At 37.9% G+C, this 22,513-nt stretch overlaps 1 protein-coding gene across 5 annotated transcripts in view; it reads right to left on the reverse strand.

The window, feature by feature from the left end:
- PDE4D (phosphodiesterase 4D) overlaps positions 1-22,513 on the reverse strand; it is a 1,282,340-nt gene that overhangs the window by 193,186 nt on the left and 1,066,641 nt on the right. For all 5 annotated transcript variants that reach the window (XM_019930016.3, XM_019930017.3, XM_033852884.2 and 2 more), the window contains 2 exons: positions 11,085-11,121; positions 3,217-3,290 (listed from right to left, as the gene is read on the reverse strand). In XM_019930016.3, the coding sequence (XP_019785575.1) occupies positions 3,217-3,290; positions 11,085-11,121 (111 nt within the window). The remainder of the gene's footprint in view (positions 1-3,216; positions 3,291-11,084; positions 11,122-22,513) is intronic.

Genomic DNA, 22,513 nt, shown 5'->3' on the forward strand with positions numbered 1-22,513 from the left:
CACGTGCAAGTGAGCACCTTCAGGGCTCAGGGCTTCAGATGCATCCTTCTAGGCTCCTTTCTTTTCTTTTTTTTTTTTCTCTAACATGTGAAAATAAAATATTTATTTTCATACTTATTATATAATATGGCCTTTTGTGACTGGTTTCTTTCATGTAGTGTAATGTTACAGTTCATCTGTGTTGTAGCATGTATCAGTACTCTATTCAAACAATATTTTGTTTATCCATTTGTCAGCTAATGGACATTTGTGTTGTTTCCGCCTTTTAGCTATTGTGAATAGTCCTGCTAAGAATGTTTATGTACAAGTTTTTGTTGAACACCTTTTCACTTCTTTTGGGTGTATACCCAGGAATGAAATTATGAGGTCATATGGTAATTTCATGTTAATTTACTAAGGAACTGCCAGACCTACCAGAGAATGGAGTTGAGGACACAGGGAGGAGGAAGGGTAAGCTGTGACAAAGTGAGAGAGTGGCATGGACATATACACACTACCAAATGTAAAATAGATAGCTAGAGGGAAGCAGCCGCATAGCACAGGGAGATCAGCTCGGTGCTTTGTGACCACCTAGAGGGGTGGGATAGGGAGGGTGGGAGGGAGGGAGACGCAAGAGGGAAGAGATATGGGAACGTATGTGTATGTATAACTGATTCACTTTGTTATAAAGCAGAAACTAACACACCATTGTAGGTTCCTTTCTTGTAGTAAATAGTAAAGGTGCATCATGCAAGCTAGCATACGCCTTCCACAAAATCCAGCGGTAAGCTTGGGAGCGTTCTAGTGGCACTGTGAGTACCCTGCGGGGGAATTCTGGCTCCCTGGGGTCATCACGTGACGCACCATTTTGCTATCCATATCCATTTTGCTATCACTGAAAAGAACAGAGTTTATCTGTGTGTAGATTGAGTCCTACTATTCTGATACCTGAAAAGGCTGATTGGGTTTGAATCAGTAAAGGAGGTACAAATCTGTACTGACCAACAGAGAGACCACAAACACCTGTACTTAGGGTCTGCCAGATAATACTGTTTGGTTAGACTTCACCCAGGGCATTATAAAACAGGTCAAGTTCAGGCATAAAGTATGATTTTCTACCCTCCTCTAGATGCTCTTTTCCATTTTAATCTGTTTTGTCCCTGTAGGTCAGCTGAAAACCTCTGTCTCATATAGAATGGGCCTCAGATCATCTCTTTGGGGACAGAAAGGCCAGCCTGATGCCTTCACACCTGCTGAACAACTATGTGTCTGCCACAGGTAGAGATGCTGCTACACAAGTGACCAAGTCTGAAGGAAGCATAAAAGGAATTCGTTATAAAAGTTTTGTTCACCTTTCAAAGACAAAAATCTCAATTTCATGGACAAAAGTTGAGGCTAAAAAAGTTTGTAAGGGACACCAGTAATTTCATTTCTCTTGCAGGGTTGAGACTTTCCAAAGAGGAGGTGACTATACCTAGGAGCTACCAAATGCCGAAAGCCCCAAAGGGGCGATTGAACATGGAAGATGTGTTTGGTTATGAACAAACAGCTTGAAGCCCACGCTCAGGTTTCCCATTCTACATCCTGGCATCACCCCTCTAGCCAGTTTGCTGCACGTGCAGAGTGATGACGCTGTGCTGAGTATTACACTAGGCACCGGGAATTCAAATGTGGACTGGATATGACCTCTGCTCTCTGGGAACTGACATTCTTAAGACAAGCAAATAGGTAACTGGACACTGAGAGAAACATGCTAAAGCAGGGGTTAAGGACAGGATGCAATCAGATGGCAATGGAAAAGCATACCACCCAGGTTGGGGCCTGTGGGTGTGCATGCATGTTGGGTGTTAGTCAGAGACAGTGCCCCAAATGAAATTATATTTAAGCTGTAACCTAAAGAATGAATTACAATTAGCCCAGTGGATGAGGAGGGGAAGAAGAAGGTGAGAAATGCTCAGGCTAAGGGAACAGGACTGCAAAATTTCATTACCTGAAACACACAACAGTCAACTGACACCTCTGGGTTCCATTCCAATTATTTGCATTGTGGCATTTATATTGATTTTTTTTTTTTTTTAAAAAAAAACCTTGTTCTATCACAAGAAGTATGTGCATAATGGCCAGAGCTTTTTTTAATCATGGAAAATGTGAATTTGGGAGGTAGACTCTATTATTATGGGGTGGAAAGTTTAGATTTTTTTCATGTGTTCTTTAAGAAGTAGTAATTACAACAAAATTTTATATGCTTAGATAAGTTCAAATAAATTTCTATTCACTGTCCTCTTAATATTGATTTAAAGAAATGGTTTTGGGCTTCCCTGGTGGTGCAGTGTTTGAGAGTCCGCCTGCTGATGCAGGGAACACGGGTTCGTGCCCCGGTCCGGGAAGATCCCACATGCCACAGAGCGACTGGGCCTGTGGGCCAAGGCCGCTGAGCCTGCGTGTCCGGAGCCTGTGCTCCTCAACGGGAGAGGCCACAGCAGTGAGAGGCTCGCGTACCGCAAAAAAAAAAAAAAAAAAAAAAAAAGAAATGGTTTTATTTCTGGAAAATTCTTCAGAGTTGATATTTTAAAGATAATATTGTATTATTCATAATAGATTGTCAAAATTATGGCATTTGAATAATCAGTTTTCCATTTAATCTTAGAAAATTAATTTTCTTTTTTTCATTTTCCATCTTTATTAGGACCCCCAAATTATAGTTATTTTCCATCTGAGCTTTCTCTCTCAAATGCTTCCCCTGTTATCCCATAAATCCCCATCTTGTTAACTCTTCCATGCTGCTGCCGATATGAGTCAGTAACAGCAAGAGAATTAGAGATCTTCCCTATGATAGGACACTTCTCCAAGTAATGGTTGTCTTAGAAGTAAGAGGATAACTTTGGGTTGACTTCAAAGCTTGGTGACGTTATTTGCCCATGGTAAATTTATGAATTAAGCCAAACCTATAAAGTTACCCTGAGTGTAAATAACTGGGCAGAGGACTGATCCTGCCAGGTGATTTCTGACAGATGGAATCACCATATTTATTTGCCATCCTGATTCATTTCTGTTATGAGAACCATCACTACAAAGTATTTACAGAAAGTTAACAGGACTTCATATGACTTAGTGTAAATGGTTAGACAGCATGGCAATGATTCAGAGAAATCTAATACGCTGCCTTGAGTTCAATCAAATGGAAAAAACACTATAAAAAGTTCAGCCAGAAGGAGGGGGGAAAAATGAATAACTTACTTGCTAGGTGCTCGGTCTTGCAAATTAGTCAATGCAGCAAAGTTGTTCCGTACAGTTCGCAGGCTGGCCAAGACCTACAACAAAAATGATTCTTTAAACTTCTTGAAATAAGGCCCTCTTTAATGCCCTATGAAGTGGTTTGGTGATTTTTAAAAATGGTTTGTTAAGTGAAAATTTGATATTGCTTGCAACTTAGTTTCATATAGTACTGAAGAATCTCCCAGCACCTGGTAAAGTTTACGTGGATCCATTCGAAAGCCAGAGAGGCCAGACTTAAGGATTTTCCAGATATTTCTCCTCATCGTCTATGAATATGGTGACAATAGCAGCAGTTTGCACAGTATTCCTGGATTCCCCAGCCACTAAAACAGTATCCCAGGCAATATGGATAGCGTGCTGTTGCATTTTATGCATATTTGAAATAGCATAATATAAAATATTAATAAAGTCTCACTATAGGGGCAAAATGTCAAACAAAATGACCCCCAAGTTCTCTTCAAACGTTCACCAATGATGCCATAATCTTGAAATTGGCAAACAAAGTAAATTTTAAATTGTTTTTTCACCTTTGCCACATGGTTATTCTAGCTGGTAAACAGGTTCTTTTCTTCGTTAAGGTTATCTGAATCATGAATTACATGGTCTCAAATAAAGCGAGACTGTCCTGTACGTGCACAGTGCCTGGCCCACAGAAGGCACTCAGTTGAATTTATTGTTGAATAAATGAATACATAGACACAACATATCCACATACACAAGGCTGGACCAATAGGTCCCACTATCTCTGATAGCCCCTCCTTTTTCTAATTCTAGTGAAACTATAAAGTGGCAAAAGAATCGAAAGACTAGGAGAGAAAAGTGACAAGAGCACTGTCTCCTTCTACCCCCTCACTTTCTCCTAGAATGGACAAGTCTCCCCCAGGGAGGAGCCTATATTAGGTGAGGTTATGGGTCATCTGGGTGACAACGACAATGTTAAGTTTACCTAAAACATAGATTTCAGATGTCTTATTAGGTACCAATAACACCCCAGACTGCCTAGTTCTGTTATATAGTCAATGTGTGAACTTAGACAAGTTGCATCATCTCTCTGACCCTTAGTTTCTCATCTGTACACCAGGATAGTGACATCTACCTCACAGGGTTGCTGTGAAAATGAGATTAAATGACAGTTTCGGTGCCAAGAACAGTGCCTGGCAAACAGAAGGCACTCAGTGAATATTAGCCCATTATGGCAACATTCCATTTAATGATTTGGCGTGCCCACAGGGAATTCACTTAATGCCTGTAACTGACAATATGCCGGTGGCAGTGGGAGCAGGGCAAATTTTTTATAATTGCTCCAAGGGTTCCAGAGCTGATTCCAGAATTTTGTCATTTGGCACTGACCTAGACTAAAGTCAGCCTAAATTTTGTTTTAAGACAAAATGTCTCAGACATTTTTGAAACGGGCATTCATTCTTCTAAGTCACTGGGATACTGCTTATGCCCTGGGACAGTGACCTACAGCATTATCCCCTGAAGGAGTTAATGGTGTTTCCTAAGGTGCCAACCACGATTAACTCAGTCACTGGAAAAATCTGGCTCATTATCACATATAAACAACTCACATTGCCGAAAGGTCACGCTGCCTATGACGGAGTATTCAAATAGCCAACTGCTGACATCAAACCACGATGTCTTTTATTAGGCATGAAATCTTGAGTGATGCAGAAAGAAATCTGACAAATCATGCAGGCTGAATTTACGCTTTAAGAACCGAATATCAAATACACTAATAAAGCATTTTAAATAAGATTATTGTACCCCCTGATTGATCCTTATTCTAGGCAAAAATTTAACCTCAGAATTCAGAGAACTTTATTTTAATAAATTATAGTAAGTGCACTGCATCTGACAGCTGGGCAAACAGAAATAGTAGCGCAGGTAATTCATGTTCTCTGCTCATTTGAAAGGAAGCATTACTTCATGAAAGATCTACTCCACTTGCTTTTCTGGATACAGGTTTTTGCCTCTGTGATAATAAAGATATTAAATTAGATGATTTTATTTTGGTTTTTAATTTAAATTTAATTTTTAAATTTTATATTTATTTTTGCATAATCTCTATCCCCACATGGTACAGAATTTAAGCAAACGTAGACTGTCTCTTTCTCAATAACAAAGACAAAAGCAAAATTATTGTGATTTCTGAGAGGAGGCAGATAGATGAAATCAGGGAAGGACACTCAGGGCATTAAAATCTTGGCACTGTTCTAGTTCTTAAACTGTTGATTTGAGTACTATTCTTTATATTTTAGAAAGTCACTAGATAGCTTCTCTTATATGGATGAAATATTTCAAAATAGAAAGTGAAGAAAGAAATTTCCCTTTCAGCCCCTTCTCCATTCAGCTGCCTGTGCCCTCTCCTCATTGACTTTTAGATTGTCTCCTAAATTTCACTTTTACAAACACTGCTGCAGTAAATAACCTTGCAGCTACGTCATTCCCTATGTGTGCGAGTATTACATTGTTGTTTTTGTGGTAGGACAAATAATATTTTATACATGTTATGTTAAGTATTAACTATTCTCGCCTGCACTATGACACATGATACTGGCAAGAAGTGTAAATAAAAGTCTCAACCAAATGTTATAAGGGGGTGTTGCCCTAGGCCAAGTTGAGTGATCCTGGGTGACCACATCCCAAAGGCACTGTGTTAGTCTTTTCTGTTCCCGTCTGCATTGTAGGACACAAAGAATGAGGCATCTACATTGTAGGACACAAAGAGTGAGGCTGTGGGGAAGAACTAGAAACAGTTTTACACAAGCCCCTTAGTTAGGGTTCAATCTTTCTTTGCTTTTGTTACAGGGCAGCTCTCACTCTTCTTGAATTCAACCCTCTAAGAGCTATAGTCAGGGCTCTGACGCTCCTATAATTTTCTTCACTCTTTAATGCTTGCTACCCAAAAAGGTCCCTGAGGTTTTCTCCCACCCAGCTCAACCGTTAGAAAATGAAGGTCATTTCTTTCTCTTCTGCCCCTCCAAGCAAAAGTATAATCAGTCAAGGTCAAAATACATTGGGAATGAGGAGAAATAATACACTTTAGGAAAGAAATGATGACATTGTTATGGAAAACTTTTGCACAGAGTTGTACTGGTCTGTGAGAGGGATTAAATGCTATTTGCACACACTAATCTCAGATTTTCTTAGGTATTCCTAAACATTTATTAACCAATAAGATTCACTGAAAATGGCAGGAAAATGTGGACTTCATTAAAAAGTTAAACATCTGAACACACTAGCCTAAAAGAAATGTGTACGTATATAATAATAAATTCTTATAAAGATTTGAAGAGGAGATTGCTTAAAAAAAAAAAAAAGATGTGGCAATAACATCCGTGTTAAAAAAAAAAACTCCTGCTTAAAAAATAACCAAAAAAAACAAAAACAAAGAAAAAATCGTTTTGAGGATTGTTTTTGATTCCAAATACACTTTATGCCACTAGATGGCACTAAAACACAGACCATGAGTTGCCACAGGCCTTGGGTTGGGTGGGGTGGGAGGGGCTGAGGAGGGAGAAAGAACTCCTTGCCTTGGTTTACCTCCAGAAAAACCTGGAGCCAAATTATGATTATTTACAAGACAAAGAGGTCATTTTGATAGAAAACCTCTTTCCAAGTTACGTTTTGGTTAAACCATATGAACTTGCTGTTTTTGTATGTCAGCAAAGGTTGAATATTGATAGTTTCGTATAGTTCAACTCCCAAAGTACTTAGATTCCTAGAACATGCTACTGAAATTTATTTTAATGAAGGATAAAAAAAACCTAACAGGTATAAGCAACTGAAATGTGATGATTTTCTTCTTTCTTAGCCCGGCAGGGAGAGCCTGTTGGATTCAATGATGAGACCACAAGATTCCTGTTTCTGGGTGAAATGGGCAAGAGACACGCAAGGGCATTTTTATAAAATTGACAATGTCCAATTACCAAGGAACAGTAATGTTCTACAGCGTTAATAACCACTGCATTTTTCCTAAAATTATCCCACGTGCTGTATTTTGGTAAGAGTAAAGGTGAAATGACTTGCTTGTTCCTACCCTGTATTTTTAAATCAGGCATATCTGCTCAGTCTGAATGACGTGAAGGTCTCTCCAAGGATCCAGGATAATACTTGGATATTTCCTACCTTTTCCTTAACCAAAGATTCCACTTCTTTTATTGCACACCTCCAGAGGAGGATTCTAGTTGACTTAGAGTTTTACAAGGTAGTCACAAATGATGCAACACAAATAATGGGACAGGTGGGGCTGAAGGCAACTGACTACAAAGCAGGGTTCCCTACATTTCATCAGTGTTGTGCCTCCTTGGTCCCCTCAAGAACTCTGGCCAAATTGTGACTACACCCTTGGGAGGAAAAGGCCACCTGCCGACTGGCATCAGGTGACACGGCATCATCCCTGTCAACACTTACCCTAAGGGAATACCCAAACCAAAAGATTTTGACCCAAACACAGGAGAATAGTTCAAAATGGAAACCAATGAAATATTTATTTTCCTGGGGATCAAAAGGATTCTGAGCTTATAGGGGAAAACATAAGAAATTGGAAGTGGAAAAGTGTTTAGGTTGAACACCAGCAAGAATTTCTAACCCTGGCAGTGTTTTAGACTTGGGAATAGAATATGGAGGGGTATTGTAGGATCTTGTATTGTAGGATCTTTGCTGAAGATTACGTCTGTGCACGATGCTTCAGCCCTATCCACCAAAGTGGAATATGACCTTGCACGTCTTCCTAAATTCTCTCGTAACTTAAGATTTTATTCTCTTAGCTTCACGGTAAACTGGGACTGGGAAACAACAGGGAGGGATCTTTTCGTGTTTTGGAGATGAAGGCAAGCATAAAGAAATAAGTTCTCAAGAGGAGGCAGAAGATAAGATGGGCTTGGGAAGAGACTTTGACCAGTTTAGAGTGGGAGGCCCATTTTAAAGAATTATGGGAAGGAAATTAGGCACAGAAAAATAAACCGAAAGGGATAGAAAGTAAAATGTCAATAGTAGTTATTTTGGGGTTTGGAATTATAGGAAATTTTCTTTTTCTTCCTTCTGCTTATATTTCTTTTCTATGCAAAAGATTTTATTTTGAAAGCAGTATGGCTTTTTCACCAGAATGATCTAGAGTGAAGTTCCAAACCCCAAAGCATGCTGGGGAAAGGGGGGAATTCTTTGGCCTATTTGAACACTTCCCTGAGTGACCTGTCTAATGTCCACTGTCTTCTGTCCATTGGTATATTTGACCAAATAATGTTGGCATCAATTCAAGTGACATAAACATCTTACAGATTAAGCATTATAATATTTAGCATTAAATGGTGAATACTCCAGCCTGTATTAAAAATTTGAGGAGTTATTGGTTAGGTCAATGAAATAAGTTAGTGGTGCCCAATCGGGCTGAAGAGAAGGCCATGGACAACTGCCACTAACTGGGCCTTCTTTCTTACCTGCTTCCCCAAAGTACTCTATCAAAACTGTTCAGGGTTAAACAGGCTTTTAAAAAAAATTCTAGTAGAGCTTTCTAGATCATATACCCTAGTAAAAGGCCATTTGTGAAAACTGTGACGAAGCCACTGAAAAAGAATCTGCAGCCTCTGGGGCAATAACCACCTTCTATAAGGTGTCATGAGTCATTAAGCTAATCATAAGCAAACTTTCCTAAATAGATTCCAGGATTATTTTCAGGCATCGTATATGCTTACAAATTACACAGAGCTGGTTTTATTCAAAGTTCCAATTTCAAGGGCATTAAGTATATATCTTATTTATTTAAACAGTTCACTAACACAGACTAAATGATATTTTACATATATATATTTCTCAGTATACTGAAATTCTATTAGTTTTTTGGAGGCTGTAAGTACACTAAAAAAAAATGTCTAATTATGTAAAAGACTAGATTTCCTTAGAATTTAAGGGTGCTAATAGCAAGGTTCAAGTCAAATTTATTGACCAGTTAATTGGAGATTCATACAAACTACCTGAAGTAAGATGATAAGGTATCATATACAGATTATTTTTTTCCATATTTTTCTATATATTTTTCTTACAACAATACCTAGAGATTTTAGTTAGAAGCAAGAATAATAAACTAAATAAACTCAAGTTGGAATGATTGTTTCTACATTTGGTGATGGTCATTTATAAATTATTTTGCCTGATTTATTCTGTCTACTGAGAGCTCTATATCTAAGAGCTCTGAGCTCTTAGATATAAAGTTATGGGTCCTCAATAGCAACCAATTAAAAGTCCTTAGCTTCGTAAGATTTGCTATCACAAAATATGATGAAAACATATGATTGTAAATGTTTTGAACATAGAAATATAGATATTAGAAAGAACTAATGATATCCAGCAAAACTTGAAGCAAATGAGACATTAACCTTCTAAAAGGATGGTGGTTGCATTCTATCTTTAATTGTCTGCATCAATGAAAAAGATCACTATATACTTTGCTATTTACTGACTCATTAAAGTTTTGGTCTAAATTATAGCAATTAAAAAATTTCAGGAAATTTGAAAAAGTGGAAGAATCATACATAATACTGCTATCCAAACCCTGCCATTATGCATTTTTTAAAAACAATGCGTATTATGACGTTTTGGAGATGAAAGAGCCTTTACTGATAACAACACAAAATTCAGTAAGTATTTTATTTTCTAGAAATTGTGCTGAGCATTTTACAAGCTTGGTACTATTTCAATCTCTTGACAATGTTATGAGGTGAGTAGTCTTGTAAGTGTCATTTCACAGAGGAGGAAACCAGGCTTGCCCAAGTTCAGTCAGTTGTCCAAGTTCATTCATTTAGCAAGAGTAGATGATGGGCTTTGACTGGGCCCTGACTATCTTAATCCAGCTGAGTCCCCAATTTTACCAATTGGAAAAAAGAAGTCTTAGGCAAGTTAAGTGAGTTGCCCAAGGCAGTAGAGCTAGTTTTGATGTAGCCTTGATTATGATTTTTATAACCCTCTAGATCACTTGTATTCCGATAGTTAACATTTCCTATTAACAGTCCTATTAACAGTTGGCTTTAAACATGCTTCATGCCCCAGGTTGAATCAGTTTTATCCCATTCTATCCATAGTCTGTCCATACCAGTGGCTCTCAACTTTTCCTCAGAAAATACTGGGGCCTTTAAAAATTACAGGTGTTTGGGTCCAACCCCCAGATTTTTGGATTCAATTGATCAGAGGTGCAGCATGGGATAAAATCTTTCTAGATGATTCTACTGCGTAGCTAGAGTTGAGAAGCACTGGTCTGTACAAAGAATATCGGGTTATCAACCACTTTATATATATTTCAAAATTCTTTAGATGGTTTTTTCACCTTCTAGCATTTCTGTCATGTGGTTAAAGTATTTTCATGATTTGTATACCTAAAAGGAATAAATAAACACAAATGTGTCACTCAGTTAAATCTTTGGACAAATAACGTGTTTAAAAAAAGAGTCAATAAAGCATCAGGTTGAAGTGGAATACGGAATTTCAAGAACTGACCACGCACCTAATTATAATAAATGTAACTTAATCCATGATATAGCTTTCCTCTTTTAGTGCTTATGTCAGTTAAGGAAATGTGGTCCCATTTAAGTATGTCACTTGGGTAATTTGTAATTTGAAGCAAAGATACTCATTGGGTCTATGGGTTTATAGGAAACAGACCAATATGGCAAAGGTCACATTCTCTAGCATGGCTTTTAAATTACTGGAATGAACCACAGAATTTGTATTTGTACTTGTGTTTGATTTAGAATGAAATGAAGAACCCGAACTAACCCTCACGATTAAATTTTCAGATGAGTGAGAAACCTGTCCATTCAGCAAGCTGGGCTTACCTGTGCAAAGGGAGTCACAATCAGGTCATCTCCATGTCTGAAAAACAAACCAAAGCCCACGTTAGATGGCACTGATCACTCTAGGACCACTTTCAAGCAATATTAAATAGTAAGTTTCTCATTCATAAATCCCCACAGAGAATTACAGTAATTCCATCCTTATTCTTCAACACATGTTCTTCTCAGTCATGGGCGTGAAGATGTGTCTTCTGGGATGTTAACCATTGTCCAGTTCCCTGGGTGAAAAGAGGGGCTTCTTGATCATCAACCAAGGTCACTGGCACTTATTATGCACACGGAATATGTAACAGTAGAAACGGAGTTCCAGCAGCGGGGCCTGAGTTTTACTCTTTGCTGCTTATGGTGAGTATTACTGAAGGGCACTATGGAAGGAGCCAGCAACGGCAATGGCTCTGGTGAGAGGTCCCTGGACCATCTAACGTTGGAAGGTGATGAGCATCAGGTGCTCTGCATCATCATGTGTGAGCCTTGGATGGGCTTGGAACTGTGGATGACATAAGACTGCGTCATACTCTAATAAAAACCAGTGAAACTTTTCAACTGACTCACGTCCCAGCCGCCGTAGTTACGGGGGAATGTTACCCCGTGTGTGCTGTTGTTACAGCAACCTCAGTGACACTGTGCCGAGGATGCAGGAGCAAGATGTCAGCATGACGTGTCTTGGAGGGACAGGGAGAGGCAAGGAAAGTTGTGAACATTCTGCTTGGAAGAAAGTAAGAAACCCAGGCCCAAAGCTCTTTCGTGGTGTTTCTTAGTATGAATACTTCATGAGAAGGATTTCCAAACTCTCCACGGGATATTTCTTGATCTAGCTAGCTGGAACTCTTTAATCAAAAGGGAATGGAATTATTCTACACAGAAAGCTTCCGGACATGACCCTAACTGAGAATATTGCAACTAAATGGTTCACTCACTCATGAACAATTCTGGAAAGGGCTTGAGTGACCTACAACAGCACTCATGAAATATGCTTCGGCCCAGGCAGCATATGGATGACGTTAGTAAATGGATTGCTGCCAATAATTAGACCAGTTGTTAAGGGCATCATCAAATTACACAGAGATCTTGAAATTCAAAGTGTGGGAAAAATAAAGCAGAAAAGGGGTGGAACACACTCTAAAGGAAACGTGTGTTATTTTGCACCCTCTTCGTTCCACAGTTACATTTTTGAGGGGCACTGCTCTTTGGAGAGATCATTCAGAGGGCCAAAATTTAACTAATACGAAATCTAGATATTTTCCCGAGGTACAGTCTTTGCTTCCATTTTATTCTTTATAATTTCCCGACTACAAAGTTTATTTTCTAAGAACTTAGTCATCTTGGCCAAGGCACAGTATCATTCTGAAATCAATCCCTGGAAATAAGTCTTTTAATTTTTCACATGAATTACACTGGACTTGAATCACTCTAAACTGAAAAGCATGTGCATGTGTATTAAAACACTTAATTCTATCTTTGGTTGTATTTCATTCCCAAGCACTATAAAATATTTATTTAGAATATACAATATTTAGGGTAATTTATCAGTCTTGCTTTCTTTCCGTGTCAAAGCATAAAGAAAATTAGTTATAATTTTAGTGATGGAAATATTTCACTCTTGACCTACCCAGAAATTGTTTTTGCCAAATATCTCAAGACCGTCTCATTTTAGTCACAGTAGAATTATTTCTAGCAATTCAGTGGCAAATGTCCTCAATAAATAACCTATCCTTTTCTTTTCAAAATTATGTAAGGTTTAAATTATCTCTGAATAGGGACTTCCCTGGTGGCACAGAGGTTAAGAATTTGCCTGCCAAAGCAGGGGACACAGGTTCGAGCCCTGGTCTGGGAAGATCCCACATGCCATGGAGCAGCTAAGCCTGTGCATCACAACTACGGAGCCTGCGAGCCACAAATACTGAAGCCTGCGCGCCTAGAGCCCGTTCCATGAGAAGCCCGTGCACCGCAACGAGTCGCCGCAACTAGAGAAAGCCCGCACGCAGCAACGAAGACCCGACGCGGCCAAACATACTTACATAAATAAATAAATTTTTCAAAAAAAATACATTATCTCTGAATATATACCGAATGTATAATGACAGAATCTTTGTCCAAGCCTTTGTCGGTAGCCTGCCCTCGAGACCATGGGCTGAACTGGAGCCACCCACTCTGGCCCCTGGGGCAGGGGCAGCCTCTCCCCTCCCTCAAAGAGAAGCTTGCGGAGTTCTGAGCCTGCACTGCTGGCCACTGGAGGTGGGGATAGGAGGCTCAGTACAGTAGCACACCACTGAACTTCCTGTTCTTCCAGGGAGGGATGACGATAGAACTACTCCCTATGTCTCTGGCCATCCTTCCGCTACTTTTGTATTATTTACTACAGTGCTTTCATTTCTACCCTCATTCTTTCTGTAATAAGAAGCCAGAAACACTGGCAAGAAACTGAAAGAGAGAAATCAAAAAGCAAACCCTCACAGACATCTCACTGGGATCCAGAAAACTGTTTAAGCACTTAAATGGGGAAAAGCCTCTTGCCCTCTTGCAAAATAAACTCAACCAACAGCAGCACCTGAAAATACCGTTTTGTAACCTAGTTCATTTCAAGATTGTGTTTGAAACACACGAGGCAACGACCTTTCCACGCTTTATTATTACCAAACCAGAAGGAAAAGGGCCTTTCCACGCTTTATTTTTACCAAACCAGCAGTTAATTAGAAGAAAGTTTATATTTTATTGAGAGAAGATTTCTAATCCTACGAAGCTGTGAAAAGCATCAGAGGCCACAAAGTATCTGCTGCTTCTGAATATCACGCATTGCAAATTTCAGGATGGTAAGTGGCTGGATGAACTAGTGCTTTGAAGAGACGCCATGGTCTGAGGCTTACTTCCTGAATGTTGTGCAAACTTTTTGATCTTCTGTGCTTCACTCTCTCTGGCTATAAAACCAGAAAGACATTCTCCTCTGGAGTTTGTCAGTAGGATTAAGATAGTGGTATTGTGAAATCCTGGTGTCTTTCTTCCCTTAGACTCAAAACTATCACCCATTCATCACCATCTTTGATCCACCTCTTTTAAAATTAGAGAGTCATTAGAGAACAAGTATGTTCTTATTTTTAATATGCACATAAAAATGCTACTGGGAGCCCAACACAAAAAATGCATTTAGAAGCATAAAAATGCTTCTGGGAGCCCTGCTTGACAACACCCAGGAATTCGCCCCAGGAGGAACTTTTCTACTCACCACTCTTTACTCCCATGTTCACAGAAGTACAGACATAGAAAATAAACAAACAAATACATACACAATGTACTTGATCTTGTAAAAGCTAACATTTATACATATACTGAATATAAAACACATATTAACTGTAGAAACTTCGGGAAATACAGAAAAATTTTAAGAGCCATCCAAAGATAACTGTTGTAATGATTTGTTTTTTTCCAAAAAAATAATGTGGGCTCTGAGAAAATGTAAATGTCACATTTAAGAATATAATGAGGCTTTTAAAATTACTGTTGAAGGAGGTATTATGATTTCCATAAACTTCTAGTAAACAAAATACTACTAAAACAAAACACAAATGAAAAACTCTGCTTCATCGGTAGCAGATTCACCTGAGGATATGGCTTCTCTGCATTGCTTGGCCTTTTAGTTTAGAACTAGCTCCACTGTAAGTAAAAAGAATTAACTAGTCCTTTCGCCTTATGGAACCCCAGGGACTGAAGTTCCTATAACACAAAGCCAACCTCAGCCATACCTGAAAGTGATCTTCCTCTTTGATGCTACTGCCACTTAGAATTAAAGTAATCCCTTTAACACAAAAGCTTGGTCCTGTGGTCAAAATCACAACTACAGAAACTTGCATTTTGGAAAGAATGTCCAGCAACATTTTACTGAGAACTAAAAATAATGTACATTAATATAAGATCAAAACTAAAGCAGTTCAGTATTGTGTACAGTAGTATCTTTCAATTTGAAATTTTTCAATGTCAAATTCCAAGCCATTTGTGCATGTCTGTATACACAACTCTGATAGTTTATCGATAATGCTAACTAGTTATCAATCATCAGGTTGAAATGATTACCCTCACTTGAAGATCACCTTTGTGTTTATATTCCAAATCAGCACCAAAAGAAGAAACCAAATTACAGCCCTTTCCCCAGTTTTAACAGACAAATAAACTAATACTTATTCTACAAAAACAGGTGACTGAAGTCATCCAAGTTCTTAACTTTATGAGGAAACAGCTTTCTTTGTCCTTGAATTGTAATTTCCTAATAGGCTTGAGTGGTAACTAATCCTGGCATCCCTTTCACTGATGCCCAGGAAAGTCACTCAATGTTTTGTTTATTTCAGCTCTGGGGGCCCTTTTAATATGTTCCCAGTATTTTTTATTTCTTAAATGGGCTTTCAATATAATTATTTTAAAAAATCAGAGTACAAATATCCAACAAACTGATAAATAATAATGGTATTACTTTCAAACAGTTATAATTTTTATAAAACAATAATGATAACCAATATTTATCAAATGGTTACTCTGTGCCAGGAACTGTGCAAAGCACATTTCACTGATTATCTCCTATTTAATTTTTTTTGTACATGAGGAATGGAAGGCCCAAGAAGGACAAAAAAAATCATGCCCATGGCGTGATGGGGTCAGGATTCAAAGGCAGGCAATATGACTCTGGTGGGTCTGTGCTTAAACACTGTGCAATTCTGCACCAGTAATGGCATTTATCAATGCCAAAAGCACATCCCAAACAATGCCTGATCTCTAGGCATTTTCCATTTCATAAAGATGATATGTACCATAAAGACAACAAATGGAAGAGTTAACATATAAATGCAAAAAAAATTAAAACAAAAAAATTACTAAAATGACTTACAAAACTAAACAATCTCTACCCACCTGCTGATTTTCATGTCCTTCTACCCTAAGCTAAAATAATAAAATGAAATAAAATAATTTTTGGTTTCCTACTGAGGTGATAATTCTGGCTGAGAGTTTAATATCATATGTCCATATTCAGGGTGTAGCAAGACTACATGCATATCATATGTAACAAAGGCCTCTGGAGATGGCATTTATGTGCATATATACATGTATATGTAAACATCTACATATAAATGTATTTATGTATATATTGTGTGTGCATGTGAGTATAATCCTAGGGAAAGCATTTTGATTTTCTGCCTCTGTATTTCAAATGGGGTGGGAGGGAGATAAAGGTACTGTACCCACCACCATACTTACCCGCATAAAGAAAATTTACTATATTATTTTGCTATATTTTTACTATATTTTATATTTACTCAGTATAAAAACCCTTCAAAGACCAACTGCTCTGCAAATATTACATTTTAAGGTATACTTCCTAAGATTAAAAACATATCATGGGGGGACTTCCCTGGTGGTACAGTGGTTAAGACTTCGCCTTCCAATGCAGGGGGTGCAGGTTCGATCCCTGGTCAGGGAGATAGGATCCCTCATGCCTTGTGGCCAAAAAACCAAAACATAAAACAGAAGCAATATTGTAACAAATTCAATAAAGATTTTTAAAATGGTCCACATCAAAAAAAATCTAAAAAAAAAAAAATCATGTGTCAATGCAAGTTCATCAATTATAACGGATGAACCACTCTGTTATGGGGGCAGAAAGTATATGGCAAATCTCTATACCTTCGTCTTAATTTTGCTGTGAAACTAGAAATGCTGTCTGAAGTCTTAAAAAATTAAAAAGACAAAAATATATCGTATAACTTTAGAAAGGGATGTGACCTTGGAAGTTATTTAGTCTTCTGAAATCTAAATCATTTGCTCACTTCTTAATTCACAGTTTTAATAATTAAGGCCTTGGCCTGATATTTGACCAAAAACATTCTAAAAACAAAACCCTCAGTTTTTGGCCCATGTGTGCTCATATCACATACACTGATGAGAAAGTAAATGAAATTGGAGCTAATGCAACATAAGCAAAAATTCTCTAGTCTGAAGTGTAATCTCTTCTTTATTTGTCATAAAACAAAAATTTAGGCTTCGTTAGAGAACGTACATGATGCCAATAAATGGCCTCAAATTTGTTAGTTAAATGATGGCATGAAAGGTCATCTGTTTTCAGAATTATTCAGCAAAAGATTTTCCAGTTGTAAGAAGTCAAGTGTTTTGCACATGTAGAGACACACTTGCTAAGCCTATTTATTTTGTTTAATAAAAGCTAATACAAGAAAGGGGTCCTTCTAGGCATGTTGATGTCACAAATTATTGTCACAGAACTTTGATGACTGACCTCCATGGGCGGGGGGAGGGGGAAGGAGGACGGGGAAAGGACCAAGTACACAGCAATCTTTCACAAGTGCCCTCACTCTGTTGTAGGAACAGGTTCTTCTTTTCTAGTTTATCTTATTTGACAGGCCCGTTCTTACCGTCAGTGGCTCTGCCTTCTTGGTTTTTCTCTAGGATGGGTTCCCAGGGAAAAGATTTATGGGTAGCTAGAACAACAATTTTTTAAGATCTGCATGAGGTAAAATGATTCAGGAGATTAAAAGGAAGGGTGTGATCAAATGGGGAGAGGAGTGACAGCAGATGTCTTCTGCATGCCTACTATTACCAGACCCTGCTCTACTAACACGGTATTTAATTCTGATGCCTCTGCACTAAATGGTTGCTCATATTCCCATCCTAAGATAAGGAACTGGTTTCTGAGAACTTAAGTAACTCATCGGTGGTCATGCCCTTGGCAAGTGGCAGAGTTCAGTGGTTTCCAAATGCCAGGCTGAGACCTGGTACTGGCCCAAGAGACTGCTCATTGGTCCTTGTGAAGGTGAGAATAAACATGAAACATGGAGTAAGGATTTTTAAAAAGTCATATTAAAAAACAAAAGCTAACCATATTCCTTTGGAAAACTCTCCTTTATTCTGAGAATATGTGCCACTCCCTTTGTAAAGAATTCTAGTGAAATGCCTTTGGAAAATAAAATGATTGTGTGTATCGACGGGAATTTCCTTGTTAAATAAATAAAGTCATTTATCTGGCAAAGTAAGCACTTAGTAACCCTGGGTCAGTCCCCCAGATGGTTTTTGAAGTCTTCGTGAGTCATGAAATCCCAAGGCATGAAAATGAGCAGTGGAGCTGGATTTAAATCCAGGCTTTAAATACCGTTTCGCTTCTACTGCATCATGCTGCTTTCTGCAGGCACAAACGGATTCAGGCTATTCTGAAGCCCCATAAAAGTACACATTCTAGATTCTAGAACATCACGGTCAAACAAAAGTTTTTGCTGTGATGGAAATGTTCTCTCTCTGTGCTGTCTAATACTGTATCCACTAGCCACCGTTACTACTTAGCATTGAAAATGTGGCTAGTGCAAGTGAGGAACTGAATGCCACTTTTACTTAATTTTAATTAATTTAAATTAAGAGAAAGTCACCTGGGGTAGTGGCTATCATCTTGACCAGTGCAGCTCTTGAGCAATCTTTACAAAACTTCAGTTTTAAGTTTGCCAAGGGAAGACAATGTTTTATATAACTGAAAAAAACAAAAATCTACTCTAAGCTTGGGGGCAGAAGAGCATTGATATATTAACGTAACAAAAATACTTGATTGTTTGGCAAAGACCCTAAGTGGAAAGATTTGCCCAAATGGCCATCAAGATTCTCCACCCCTGAAAGGGAAATAAAGATTTTAGTTTAATTGCTTTGCTTATTATACTCTCACCTAGAGGCTACTGTGCCGGCCAGCAAATGCCAAAAAGTATGGTCTAGCAGCAGCTGCTGATCGAAATCAGTATGTTCAGGGTCAAGATACCTGGATTCTAATTCATGGCGTGCATGTGTGTGCATATGCAAGACACATTTTTGAGCAGAATTTTGTATTTCTGAAACTGAGTTAATATTTTCCATTGTTTCCTTACATGATTGTTTTGAGGATCAAGTATTAAACTTCAGAGGAGAATTCTATGTCAGCTATAAAGATTATACAGACTTCAGGCAATTTTAAGAATATATTCCTTTCTATATACATCACTTCCCAAAGAGTGCACCGAAACTTAGAGCCACAAAGGGCAAAACATGGTGGACCTTGTAAATATCCTGAACTTAAACTGATGTCTTCGAGGTTTGTTCATGAACCTTTAAGACATCCTTTCACCACTTTCAAAGTGCTTTGGTGTTTGGAGTGCTGGGTTATAGATAAGCTGTCTGTCTGGGAAACATCAGGTTCCTTTCCTGGATAAATATAGTACAAGATGGGCTACCTTTAAACAAATGTAAAACAAACAAACAAACAAACAAAAAACACCAAGAAACAGTGAAACATGTAGGAAATTTTATCTAATCTCTATAGTAGGTGGGAGAAATGAATGGAAACTCAATGTATTGAAGATAAATAATGAGCATGAAAAGACATAAAACAAAAGTGTGCTGTCAACACATGGAATTAACTCCGTGATTTGATGCAAAACAGTTCTTTTTACCAACTGCCTTCTTTTTTAGCTTCTGTAAAAATGTACTCATAATTGAAAATAACAGTGATTGAATGAAAGTTTTATTGCACTTTTTTAAAGATCACCACAGGAACCTTTAGATAACACATAAATCATAATGCTTGTTTTCTGATTTTCCTGGCAAAAAAACCCAAAATCAAACAAAGGAACAAAAAATAACCAGCCAAACAAACAAAACTGGCCCTGGTGGATAGAACAAATTCAGTCTGGAGTTCTCTAAGTCCCAAAGGAGGAATCGATGTTGAGACACGGAAACATGAGATCTGCATGCGGCCCTGTTCTCCCTGGAAAGAAAACTAGGAGCTAAAAGGGCTTGGTCTTGGGATCATTCATAACACTTACTAGCAGGCAACATCATGCACTGAACTGCTTAAATGATTTTCTGTCACAGTGTTGACTCCCACATTTGCAGAGATGTAAACAGATGTCCTTTCTTTTTCTGCTTTTTTCAAAATTAATTTTTATTGGAGTATAGTTGGTTTACAATGTTGTGTTAGTTTCTGCTGTACAGCAAAGTGAATCAGTTATATGTATACATATATCCCCTCTTTTTTTTAGATTTCCTTCCCATTTAGGTCACCAAAGAGCATTGAGTAGAGTTCCCTGTGCTACACAGTAGGTTCTCATTAGTTATCTATTTTATACGTAGTAGTGTATATATGTCAATCCCAATCTCCCAATTCATCCCACCCCCTCGGTACCTATAAGTTTGTTGTCTACATCTGTGTCTCTACTTCTGCTTTGCAAATAAGTTTATCTGTACCATTTTTCTGTATTCCACATATAAGCGATATTATACGATATTTATTTTTCTCTTTCTGACTTACTTCACTCTGTATGACAGCCTCTAGGTCTATCCACGTCTCTGCAAATGGCACTATTTTCTTCCTTTTTATGGCTGAGTAACATTCCATTGCATATATGTACCACATCTTCTTTATCTATTCCTCTGTTGATGGACATCTAGGTTGCTTCCATGTCTTGGCTATTGTAAATACTGCTGCAATGAACATTGGGGTGCATGTCTCTTTTTGAATTATGGTTTTCTCCAGGTATAAGCCTAGGAGTGGGATTGCTGGATCATATGGTAGTTCTATTTTTAGTTTTTTGAGGAACCTCCATACTGTTCTCCATAGTGGTTGTATCAATTTACATTCCCACCAACAGAGTAGGAGGGTTCCTTTTTCTCCAAACCCTCTCTAGCATTTATTGTTTGTAGATTTTTTGATGATGGCCATTCTGACTGGTGTGAGGTGATATCTCGTTGTAGTTTTGATTTGCATTTCTCCAATAATTAGTGATGTTGAGCATCTTTTCATGTGTTTATTGGCCATCCGTATGTCTTCTTTGGAGAAATGTCTATTTAGATGTTTTTTGATTGGCTTATTTGGTTTTATTTGAAAATACTTAGGAATAAACCTACCTAAGGAGGCAAAAACCTGTACTCAGAAAACTATAAGATACTGATGAAAGAAATCAAAGACAGCACAGATGGAGAGATATACCATGTTCTTGGATTGGAAGAATCAATATTGTGAAAATGACTATATTCCCAAAGCAATCTACAGATTCAATGCAATCCCTTTCAAATTACCAATGGCATTTTTCACAGAATGAGAACAAAATTTTTTACAATTTGTATGGAAACACAAAAGACCCTGAATAGCCAAAGCAATCGTGAGAAAGAAAAACGGAGCTGGAGGAATCACGTTCTCTGACTTCTGACTATACTACAAAGCTACAGTAATCAGGACAGTATGGGACTGGCACAAAAACAGAAATATAGATCAAAGGAACAGGATAGAAAGCCCAGAGATAAACCCACACACCTATGGTCACCTAATCGATGACAAAGGAGGCAAGGATATCCAATGGAGGAAAGACAGCCCCTTCAACAAGTGGTGCTGGGAAAACTGGACAGCTACATGTAAAAGAATGAAATTAAAACACTCCTTAACACCATACACAAAAATAAACTCAAAATGGATCAAAGACCTAAATGTAAGGCTGGGCACTATAAAACTCTTAGAGGAAAATAGAGGCAGAACACTCTTTGACATACATTGCAGCAAGATCTTTTTTGATCCACCACCCAGGGTAATGAAAATTAAAACAAAAATAAACAAATGGGATCTAATTAAACTTAAAAGCTTTTGCATGGCAAAGGAAACCATAAACAAAACAAAAAGACAACCCTCAGAATGGGAGAAAATGTTTGCAAATGAAGCTACCGACAAGGGATTAATCTCCAAAATATACAAACAGTTCATGCAGCTCTTTTTCTGCTTTTAACTCTTCTACTTCCATTGACAGGTTGTAGGAGTTAAGGTCTTACATATGTCTAGACATAACTATCCAGTAGTCAATGACAACAAATTTTTCTTCATCCAAGATTAAGAAAACCCTGAAGTCTCAAGACAATGAATGGGAAGCTGACACAAAGCTTGAGAGAAACCGCAATAGGCGGATGGAATAATTGGGGATATTTCTTCAGTGAATCTCACCTCAACCATGCCACAAAGTGCCAGGAATCTGATAGCAAAGCCCAGTGTTCGATATTCTTGACTTGCCTTTTTCTGAAGAAAAACCACAGGCATGGTTGAAGGCTTTCTTCATATTTGTAAATAGCATATCTTTAAATTTTCATCTTACAGGGATTTAGTGAGGATGATTTACTAACAATCCCTGGTATATCTTATCTCAAGAAGCACATCACATAAATGTTCCAGTAGTGTGATTATTTTTCCTTATATGGCTCATACAACTGTACAGGAGACACTGAGAAAAATTCACTAAGGATCTAAGAATGTCAAACAAAATCAATAGCTAAAGTGATTGATGTATTAGTGGAAACAGGGATTTACATAGGAATATCAATATTGACTGGGTAAATGTCCTTTTCTATCTGGGTAAGTATCTAGAATT

This window comes from Tursiops truncatus, chromosome 3 (assembly GCF_011762595.2).
Source record: "Tursiops truncatus isolate mTurTru1 chromosome 3, mTurTru1.mat.Y, whole genome shotgun sequence".
NCBI classification, from domain to species: Eukaryota; Metazoa; Chordata; class Mammalia; order Artiodactyla; family Delphinidae; genus Tursiops; species Tursiops truncatus.